This window comes from Cicer arietinum, chromosome 4 (assembly GCF_000331145.2).
Source record: "Cicer arietinum cultivar CDC Frontier isolate Library 1 chromosome 4, Cicar.CDCFrontier_v2.0, whole genome shotgun sequence".
Lineage (NCBI taxonomy): Eukaryota > Viridiplantae > Streptophyta > Magnoliopsida > Fabales > Fabaceae > Cicer > Cicer arietinum.
Window position 1 is genome coordinate 55,495,151 of NC_021163.2, and position 11,209 is coordinate 55,506,359.

General features: G+C 35.4%; 1 protein-coding gene across 2 annotated transcripts in view; it reads right to left on the bottom strand.

Moving 5' to 3' along the window:
* Positions 1 to 11,209, bottom strand: part of LOC101491240 (mediator of RNA polymerase II transcription subunit 23) — a 38,374-nt gene that overhangs the window by 18,791 nt on the left and 8,374 nt on the right. For both annotated transcript variants that reach the window (XM_004498210.3, XM_027333917.2), the window contains exons 10-16: positions 6,365 to 6,459; positions 5,522 to 5,684; positions 5,155 to 5,400; positions 3,087 to 3,257; positions 2,752 to 2,865; positions 2,541 to 2,666; positions 1,544 to 1,692 (exon numbers count right to left, since the gene is read on the bottom strand). In XM_004498210.3, coding sequence (XP_004498267.1) covers positions 1,544 to 1,692; positions 2,541 to 2,666; positions 2,752 to 2,865; positions 3,087 to 3,257; positions 5,155 to 5,400; positions 5,522 to 5,684; positions 6,365 to 6,459 — 1,064 coding nt within the window. The remainder of the gene's footprint in view (positions 1 to 1,543; positions 1,693 to 2,540; positions 2,667 to 2,751; positions 2,866 to 3,086; positions 3,258 to 5,154; positions 5,401 to 5,521; positions 5,685 to 6,364; positions 6,460 to 11,209) is intronic.

Here is an 11,209-nt window from a genome sequence, read left to right on the forward strand (position 1 = left end):
CTAGTAACATGTGAACTCATCTGGTTGAAACAGTTACTGAAAGAACTTCAATTTGAAGAGGCCAACACAATGACACTAATATGTGATAATCAAGTTGCATTGCACATTGCCTCAAATCCTGTTTTTCATGAGAAGACCAAGCATATTGAGATTGATTGTCATTTTGTTAGAGAAAAGATCGAATCGGGTGACATCATCACTAGCTTTGTCAATTCCAATGATCAGTTAGCAGATGTTTTTACAAAGTCATTGTGAGGTCCTAGAATTAGTTATCTATGTAACAAGTTGGGTGCATTTGATTTATATGCTCCAGCTTAAGAGGGAGTGTTAGAATATTATATTAGAATGTAAATAATTAGATTAGATGGGATGTAGGTATTCTGGCCCGTTAGTATTACTGTCAATTATGTTTGTTTAATACTCATAGTCTATATAAAGAAATTTCGTTGTGTAGTTGAAACACACGGGTTATTCAATATGTCTCTCAATACTCTTTGTATTCAACAAGTATCATCATGCCACGTCACTTCTTGAATCGTGTTACATTCTGTGTGAATCTTGAATTTCCCTGTTTTCAGTTTGCACCGCTAGTGTATGTGTTGAATATTTAATGTTCACATTGTTGAGTGGCCTAAATCTCAGAAAACAGGGAGTGTAGTTTAAGGTCAACTATGTAAAGCTGACAACTGAAACACTGTATTATGCTAATTGTAGTTCCTATTTTCAGAAATACAAATTCCATTTTCTCTGAAATATCTCCCTAAATATAGTCATTAATACAATTCACAGTTACCCTAATTACTGTAATTGCATAAAATAAAACCATAACTACCCTGTTTATATTCCATTCTAACATGTGCTATATTGTACTGTAAAGTTTTGGATACTTCTGGAGAATGTTGAATCTGTTCTGAAAGGTTGAAGTAAGGTTGAAGTATTTTCTGCAAATTAGTAGTCGATAGTATCATAGAAGAGATAGGACAAGGCTTTACAAATTACAAAGATATACAGTTTTGTACCATTCTTTTTAATGTATAAAGTTGGAGAAACACCAGATTTTCAAGGATGGATGTTTATCTATAACTTCTTGTTCTGATATTTCAAGTTATTTATATTTTTAACGTTGTTTTTTTAATATGTATTTATATTTTTTTTTCCCTTTGATTTCAATTTCTCTTGTTATTTTTTGAATTAATGGGATGTCTTGTCCCTTGACTTTGAACTTCACTTGTCTTATTTTCAAAAAAAAAATTATTTTATTTAAAAAATTATGAAGTATAAGACACAAGAGCAAACAACTGATAAATATTAGAAAGAAATAACTTTCTAGTTATTTTTATTAATCAATCTATTATTATTTGTCTCAATCTTTTCTTATGGTTTCAGCCACAAGAAGAACATTTACAGATCTCCATCAAATAACACAAAAATATTGCTTTAAAGTTCCATTTTAAGAATGATTTTCTCGACCACTGAGCCAAATATAGATGCTTGATCTTAGCCAAAAAAAAAAAAAGCCGTAACTTGTTTTAACGGAATGTACCTATCCTTCCACGAAAGGTGATTTCCGAGAGCCTTTTGTAATTCAACCCGTTTGAATACTCCTGTGTAAAGCCAATGTTCAGGGTGCCCACGAGTTAAACAAAAGAGTTTTACTCTCTGCTGAAGGTCTGGCATATCAAGCAAACTAATCTGCAATTATAGCCAAAATATTATTAATCTTCGTATATGAAAGACACAGAAGCTCAAATGCCCCTGGTTTATAATTGTAATAAATATGTTAACTTGGCCTTTCTTTAATGTTCAGAGATCCTGATATATTTACACGAGACGTGCAAAGGGATTGATGACTTTTAATATACCGGTGATTTCTCTCAATAATTGTGTTTCTTTCTATGATGAATGCGCTATTGGGTGTTCTATGTTTTGGAGGGGAAATAGCACCAAATCTCATGGTTTGTGAAGAAGAGCAAGAGGAAAAATAAACCCAAAATGTGAAATCTCGCCACTAGATTCTAATGTCTTTATTAAAAGAAAATAATTTGAGAAACTTTTAAAATTGTCAGAAACCCTTGCATATTTGTTCTCAATATTTAGTTTCTATAATTAGCCTTTTTAGTATCATAGAATTTCCCTGAATCATTGATATTTGATTGTATAGATGCTGTGATTTATCTTTCCTAATATAGCTGTCAAAACTGTGTATAATTATATTTGACTGAGGGATTTTCAGAACAATTCAATGAATTCAAGTTTCATTCTACCCTAATTCTTGAGAAAAATTTATCTTCATAATCACCTGACTTAAACAATGCTACTACTATCTGGGGAAAATGTAAGAAATAGACTATGCAAGATGCAAAGGATAAAATCGACTACATAGCAATAGGATAAACTCCACTAACTATAAGCAAGTTTATTTTTCTGAAATTTTCAATTTCATTCTTTTTACTTTTCAATTTATTATAGAAAGAGAGGTCATGATGGAGTAGAGATGAAAAAATGAAATCAAAGAGAATTAGAAATTAGAATGTACATACCACAATACGCAAAGCATGTGGATCATCATCTCGGTCAATAAGTGCAAGAAGCAAGATATCCAAAGGAAGTAACTCATTTGTCCAAACAAAAAAGGCAAGGCTTGCACAGGCTTTTAACATAAGGTCCTACAAAAGAAAACTTTATGAACAATGCAAAAAAGATACTGATCAACAGAATTAAAAGATAACAAGCCTCATCACAGCTGTTAACCTGTATCAAGTGTCCTTGTTGAAGCTCTATTTGCATATGATGAAGCATAACATCAACCATTGTGTAAATGTTAGATGTCACTTCTTCTGGAGAAAATTCCCGCAGCACGCGTCCCTGGGCAAAATGGAAAATGTGTTATGCATTTTGAGTGACTTAGAAGTGTTTTCGAAATAAAAAGGAATGATTTATACAAAGAAAGAATATAAAATCCCATCAAAATGCATGGGGGGAAATTTCCTAATTTCCTAGTAACAGATGAATTTATTTCAAAGCAGGAAGTTTTATAAGGTACCAGCACAATGACAAGCATTAAGATAACAGTTAAAGATATATACCAGGTTTCCACTGTTAATGTTTTCCGCATGCCCGTGCATTAATATCAATGCACCAGCACACAAATACTGTCTATGCTGAGGGAAACTATGGTTGATATAGGTATTAACATAACTAGGATCTGCCGAAGGTGAAAGAAGCTGGGTGCACTGGTGTATAACAGTTGTTTCTGCCTGCACAAGTGTCTCAAATATTAATTTTCATATTTAGGCATAATATCAACATATAAAAAAATTATAACAAAACACATTCACCAGATTCTGTAACTCTTAACCAGGATTTATGGACCATTATTATTTGTTACTAACTTACTATATTGATATATCACAAAGGTAACAAAAAAGAAACTAGGAAAAGTAAGGGGGATTTGGGGCAACACGTAAAAAATCCTAATGGTGGAAGAGCTATTTTTTTAAACTTTTTAATGAAATACACATGTATTCTTTGAACTCAAATAGACATGACACTTGACAAGAACTACTACCCAGGAATCTAAGAATTTGAGGTAAAGAAAATATTAAAGAGGATGGCTAATTTTAAGGCAGGTACAGAAGGGGGTAGAAGAGAGAGGCACAAGATGGCTCACAAGGTTGTTCTCTGAGATTATGAGGTCTAAAATGAATGGAAACGAAGTACTTTAATCCTTATCTTTAGGAACAGCGGAGATATGTAAAAATATACAGATTAGAGAGGGGTTAAACTCATGAGTTACTATGTTTCAGCAGATTAACTAAGCAGAGATTAAGACAAGAGACCTGGGAGATCATCCACGGAAGCTATATACGTCCTTTAAGAATGATAGAGATATTGAAGGAATTAAAAGAGCTATATGGTTTTGGAAAAAGGCATAAGGTTGGTACCTAGAGATGTTTTCTAGAAGGATCTAGAGAAGAAAACAATTCAGACTATTTATAATCGACCAATCAAATATATATGTCAGGGAATGACTAGTGTGAGAGCACAAAGTGGTAATACTAGTTATAACAAGGAGCTCAGAAAAAAAACAGTTAGAAGCTTTGCAGGATGGAAACATATAGGAAGCTGGTCATACTAAATATTCCTTGTAATAAGGAGCATATGAAAAAACTGTTAGAAGCTTTGCAGGATGGAAAAATATAGGGTTGTTTCTTTCTGCTGCACTTTTGTGTTTTGTCCCTTAACTGGATGGACATTTAATTGCTGAAGTTATCACTTATCAGTGTGTCCTCGAGGTTTCAGCTTAGTGGTAAGAGCTTGACACTCTAACCTCAAGGGACACAATTCAAATCCCGTATGGAGCAGTTGTAAAATGACCTTTGGTGCCATCTTCATTAATAATAGTTTTCCCTTCCCCAACTTTTTGTCACAAAAAACTTATCAGTGATCATTAGCAGTTTATTGTTAGCTTCTCATCTTCAAATTATGAAGCAACAAATTAATTGGTTCAGATTCCACTTCGATTAGAGATCTAGCCAAATTAGTCCTTAAAAGGTAGCTCAATGGGTGAGGGTTGCCTCCCGATTAAAACCATTCTTCAATCCATTAAAGGTGAGGATTGCATAAGGTTTATAAGTTAGGCCCAAGTCCAAATTCAAGCATAGTATCAGAGCATTAAGATTCATTGGAACACCTGCAAATGTCCAATCCGGTAAACTTCACGCTTCAGACATCTAAACTTGGGTGTGAAGGCGTGTTAAGAGTCTCAGATTAAAGAGTGATATAGTCAGAACAATGGTTATAGGTGGGGAGCCACCGTCAACCTGTGATCTAGCTTATGGGAAACCCACATTTGTGCACGCTCCTGATGTCTAGTCCTGGGCATAAGGGGTTTGTTGGGATCCCGCATCCACTAGAGGGATTGAAAAATTAGTCTTTATAATGCATGAGCTATCTTGAGCTAGATTTTTAAGTTTATTTAGGCCTAAAACCCAAATTCTAAGAATACTTACCGAATCATAACTTCTACCTTTAATTAACTTTTCAAAATATAACATTTATGTAGAGGTGAAATAAAAATCTGACAGCATTATGCGCTTTTGTTCTTTACTGAAGGCATCCCTGCACATAAGAAATACACCTTGTATAACAAACCTGCTGCCATGCTTGGATTGCAAGGCTCCTTTTATCTTGTCGACCACTCAATGCTTCACGCAAAACAGACGGGAAGTGTCGCAGTGTTTTTTCTGACCATGTATGTAGGCTGGTTGCCATTATTTGTTCCAACATGTTTTGGAGATAAAGCAGGTGATCAGCATCTGTAATCCCACGAGTCTTGATAAGTATAGCAAGTGTAATAACCGTCACTCGGTTCAAAGTTTCAGTAAATTCCGTTGGGCCCTGCAAATAGTTAAAAAAACATTAGACAAGAAATAAAATATCAGTCTTGCTTAGAATGATGAGTGAGCTCAAATGAATAACATGAAAGTAGAAGCTCCAGCTTTGATACCAAAGCAAATACCTTTCCTTCCCTTTTAACCAAGAAGAAATCTCTCAATGAGAATATAAGATTCAGGCACAGATTTTCAGCTAATCTAAATACTCGATGATCTCCTCGTTTTACTCTTAGAGCAGAAATTATCTTTGTAACGTCATACATCAAGGTTTTGCTTTTTCCCTGATACCTACACAAAATGAACAGTTTACATTTTTAGCATATCTAATTGCCAGCAAAATAGAATATAGGTTTGATATTTTTTGTCCATGCAAGTACACAGTTTTTTCTTTCATTCCCAGTAAAAAAGTTGGTTTTAGGTGCTAAAACTTGGGAAATTTTGTTTTTGATCCTTGTTTTGATTTTAGTCTACGTAATATTTGTTCACAATTGTTCAGTCGCTGTAACATTATGATCATATTGATTTTAATCCCTGAAATATGGACCATATGAGGACTAATTCCAATATGAACAAATATTAGAAAGACTAAAACAAACAAGAACCAAACCCACAATTTCCTACATTTCAGAACAAAAAAAATTTACATGAAATAAAAGCAAGAAGTGGTATATTTATAGGGACGAAAAAGATATTTAATCCTAGAATATATATATATATATAGCCTAATTTGAATCTATTTCTAAAACTAAATATATAATTGGGTAAAAGGATCCAGATGAAATGGTAAAGGATCTTGTAGTTTTAAAATTTAAAACCACTTATTGGAATGAAGGGCACAGACATGGGGAAAACATAAAAGGGATTCCATACAGTTGAAACATATCTTAATTTTTTACATAAGAAATTTAAACTATGTTCCATAAAGAAACAATCACCTGTCAATCCAAAAAGGAAAAAGAAACAATAACCTGTAAAGTGGAAGTAGTCGGTAGTTCAATATCTCAAGCAACAAAAGTGTTACACCAGGCTTGCTCAACATAGAAGGACTTTTTTGCACCAAATGCTATAAATGACATTTTCACGGTATGTAAACATCAGCAAGCAAACAAATAATAAGTTAAATATATTAGCAAAATGAATGGGTAACAGAATTTATCAAAATGCTCCATGAAACCATGGAAAGGACAAGAATTAGGTAATGAAATGACCAAGAAAAGGTGACAGACAGAACAACTCTTTATGGAAAGTTTACGATATATTTAGTATATTCAGTACTCTACGAAAACAAATAATTAATCATTTCACATGGACTGTAACAACAAGCTATATCAATAACTTCAATTGTCCATATAACTAGTTTCCACATTATAAAAACTAAGCAGAAGCTGCCAGCTAGCTTTCACTAGATGTAGGAGTTTCACCATGGAACTTCACACATTTAGTATTCAGTTTAACATTTCAACAAAAGATAAAAGCAAATGCAGTAGTTCCACCTAAGCAGAAAATGGATTCATAAAGGCATTTTTATTTACATATTGCAATATAAAATGTGATTTATTGAGGAAATGATCTTTTCATTTCTTGAATCAGAATGGTTACAATTTTGGTTTAAATATAGCCTTCCCTAGTCTAATAAATAAATCAGAATTAAATAAGAGGGATTTACTGTACAAGTTCCTTGATATTCACTACAGTTGTCCTATATAATATAATAAATTAATTACATAATAGTCAGTCAATAAATGACTTATTCTCAGCAACAATTTGGAATTCAACACTCCCCCTCAAGTGGGGCAATAGATGTCAATCATACCTAGCTTGAACCGTAAGTTCACAAAATTAAATTTGTGAAGGGCCTTGGTCAGTATGTTTGCAGTTTGGTTCTTGGAAGGGATGTATTCCAACTTGATAATTCCACCATCTATCTTTTCTTTTATGAAATGTCTATCTATCTCCACATGTTTCGTTCTATCATGGCGGATTGGATTTTTGCAATATTGATGGTTGCCTTGTTGTCGCACCAAAGGCTCATGGTGGAATCTATTTGTATTCCTAATTCCTTAAGCATTCTCTGCAACCAAATTCCCTCACAAATGCCATGAGCCATTGCTCTAAACTCAGCCTCTACACTACTTCTTGCCACCACCGACTGTTTTTTACTTCTCCAAGTAGTCAAGTTTCCCCACACAAATGTGCAATACCCACTTGTTGACTTGCGATCAGTCAATTAATCAGCCCAATTTGCATTTGTGAACACTTTCACACTCCTAATTGGGTCCTTTTTGAAGTGAAGACCTCTCCCGGGTGTCTTTTTGAGGTACTGCAAAAGTCGAGTCACAGCTTTCATGTGATCTTCAGTTGGCTTATTCATGAAACGGCTTACCATACTCACTGAGTAACCAATATTTGGTTTTGTGTGAGTTAGGTAAATTAGCTTTCCTATCAATCTTTGGTATCTCTCCTTATCAACTTGGAGACTGCCTTCTTGTTCTACCAATTTAAGGTTAGGTTCCGTTGGTGTATTTGTTGGCTTGCACCCTAACATTCTTATTTCTTCCAACATGTCAAGCACATATTTTCTTTGGGATACGTAGATTCCATGTTTGGAACGAGCAATCTCCATCCCAAGAAAATATTTTAGGTGTCCAAGGTCCTTGACCTCAAATTCTTTAGCTAGAAATCTCTTGAGTTCTTCTATCTCTTTGTCATCATTGCCTGAGATTATGATGTCATCCACATAAACAATAAATATTGTCACCTTTCCTTCACTAGAATGTTTGACAAATATTGTATGGTCGGTTTGGCATTGAGTAAAGTCGTGACCCTTAACAACTCGGGCTAGTCTTTCAAACCATGCCCATGGGGATTGCTTAAGACCATAAAGTGATTTCTGGAGCTTGCATACCTTGCCAATTGTTAGGGGAGTTTCTAGGCCAGGTGGTATTTTCATGTATACCTCTTCTTCGAGTTCACCATTTAGAAAAGCATTCTTGATGTCTAGTTGGTGTAAGGGCCAATCTAGATTTACAGGTAAGGAGATAATTACACGAACATAATTTAGTTTTGCCACTGGAACAAATGTTTCTTCATAATCCACTCCTTATGATTGGGTGAACCCCTTTGCCACCAAGCAGGCTTTGTACCTATTCACACTCCCATCAGCATTGTGCTTTATAGAGAAGATCCATTTACACTCAACTGGTTTTTTTCCTTCTGGCAGCTCCACAAATTTCCATGTTCCATTCTTGTCCAGTGCTTTAATTTCATCTTCCACTACAGCCTTCCATTCAACATGTTGGACAACTTCTTGAACATTTTTTTTGGAAGTTTTATGTTATCCAATATGGTGATGAAGGCCATGTATTCTTGTGACAAATTTCTATGAGATACATAATTGCCAATTGGATGTTGAGTGCATGACCTCACCGCTTTCCGCACAACAATTGGTAAGTTAAGATCATTCTCATTTAGACTGCAATTATCATTAGGCTCAAAATCTATATTACCTGGTAGAACTTCTAAATCTGTATTAGGTTCAGAATTTTGGATTGGCCTTGGAGATGTGCAGATTTCTTCCTCCCTTTGAGTTTTCTTCTTCCTTGTGTACACCAGTAGTTCTTTTTCCGGTTATGTCTCATATCTGGTTACAGGTTTTGCTGTTTCTCCAGTCACAAGGTCAATTTCTGGTTCTACAACTTGCTATTGTATGAAGGTCTGTTCTGTTTCTAAAAGATGCTGCAAATTCTGTTGCTGCTGCAAATTTTGTTCCATTTCATGTTGCAAATGCTGCAAATTATGTTCCACTTCTTGTTGCAAATGTTGTTCCATTTCCCAAGGTTGGGATTCTGCTATGTTTTGTTCTCTCTCCCCCTGAAGGCCAACTTTGAGGTAGTAAGGTTGATTTTCAAAGAAGGTTACATCCATGGAATGGTAGAATTTTTTTCTTATGGGACAGTAGCACCTGTATCCCTTCTTATTTGGTGGGTATCCTAAGAATATGCATTTCAGGGATTTGGGATTTAATTTTCCTTTGTTAGGCTGGTTGTCATGCACAAATGCAGTGCAGCCAAAGACTTTGGGAGGAATGGATGAAAGGATTTTAATGTGTGGGTAAATGGATAGAAGGGTTTGGCAAGGGGTTTTGAACTTGAGGGCTTTATAAGGCATTATGTTAATTAAATATGATGCTGAAAGGACAGCTTCACCCCAAAAATGATTTGGTACATTAGTTGATAAACATAAGGGACCTAGTAACCTCCATGAGGTGCCCTATTTTTCCTCTTGGCACCGTTTTGTTGTGGTGTGTTCACACAACTGGTTTGGTGAATTATTCCATGCTTGAAAAGGTGAGAGTTGAGGGAATGGTGATAGTATTCACGGCCATTGTCAGTTCGTAGGACTTGGATTTTCGTTTGAAATTGGGTTTGTATCATATTGTTGAAGTTCTCAAAGATTTCTCTCACTTCAGATTTTTCTTTCATAAGGAACACCCATGTAACTCGTGTGTGATCATCTATAAAGGTCACAAACCATTTTGAACCAGTTATGTTCTTAACATGCGAAGGTCCCCAAACATCACTATGGATTAATGAGAAAGGTTGGGATGGTTTATAAGATTAAGGAGGATAATGGTTGCGTGAGTGTTTGGATAATTGACAGATTTCACATTGAAACAAATTTGAATTTTTATTGAATACAGAAGGAAACATTTTTTCAAGGTACATAAAGTTTGGATGTCCTAAACGGTAATGCCATAGCATGACAATTTCCTGTAGGTTTTCACCACTTGATGCAGCAACATAGACTGAATTATTTCTTCTCTTCTTGAACTCACTAACTTGAAGGAAGTAGAGACCTGCACATTCCTTAGCATTGCCAATCTTCCTCCCCGAATCCAGATCCTGAAATTTGCATAGGTAAGGCAAGAATTTAGTGAAACAATTTAGATCTTGAGTCAATTTACTTATGGACAAAAGGTTGCAATTCAACTTTGGAACATAAAGAATTGAGTTAAGAGTAATGTCCTTGGAGATGATTACTGAGCCTTTACCAATCACTTTTGTTTTTGTGCCATTTGCTATTCGTACCATAGAATTGTCATTGCATGGGGAATATTCATCAAATAGAGTGATATCCCCAGTCATATGGTCTGAAGCTCCAGAGTCTACAATCCATGAGTTAGATATTCCCTTGTCAACAAAATAGACACATGAAGAATTATCTTTTTGGGCCAAGGCAGCAGTTGAGTGTGTACTAGTGCTTTGAAGGGATTGTTGTAGCAATTTTTGCAACATCTCCATTTGTTCCTTGCTGAATGGACTTGGTTCAGGTGCTGGGGCTGCCAACACTTTACCTCTTTCTGATGTGGCAGCATAGGTGCGAATGTCCCTATTCCTAGATGGTTTCCAATCTGCTGGTTTTCCATGAATGACCCAACATGTTTCTTTGTTGTGGCCTGATTTTTGCAGTGAATCACACCATCCTCTAGATTTTTTGTAGCTTCCTTTCATAGCCAAGGCCGAACCTTCATTAATGGAGCTTTGATAAGTGCTTCCAAGCATGACTTTCCTTCGACTCTCTTCTCTTCTCACTTCTGAAAATACTTCTCTGATGTTGGGCAGAGGTTTGGTTCCAAGGATTCTTCCTCTTACATCATCTAGATGCTTGGTTAGACCAAGGAGGAACTGGTATATTCGGTCTTTCTCCACCAGTTTTTTGTACTGTTTGCTGTCTTCAGGGCATGTCCATACTATATCCTCATAGATATCTAGCTGTTGCCAGTAACGGGTGAGGGTATGGTAGTAATCAGTGAC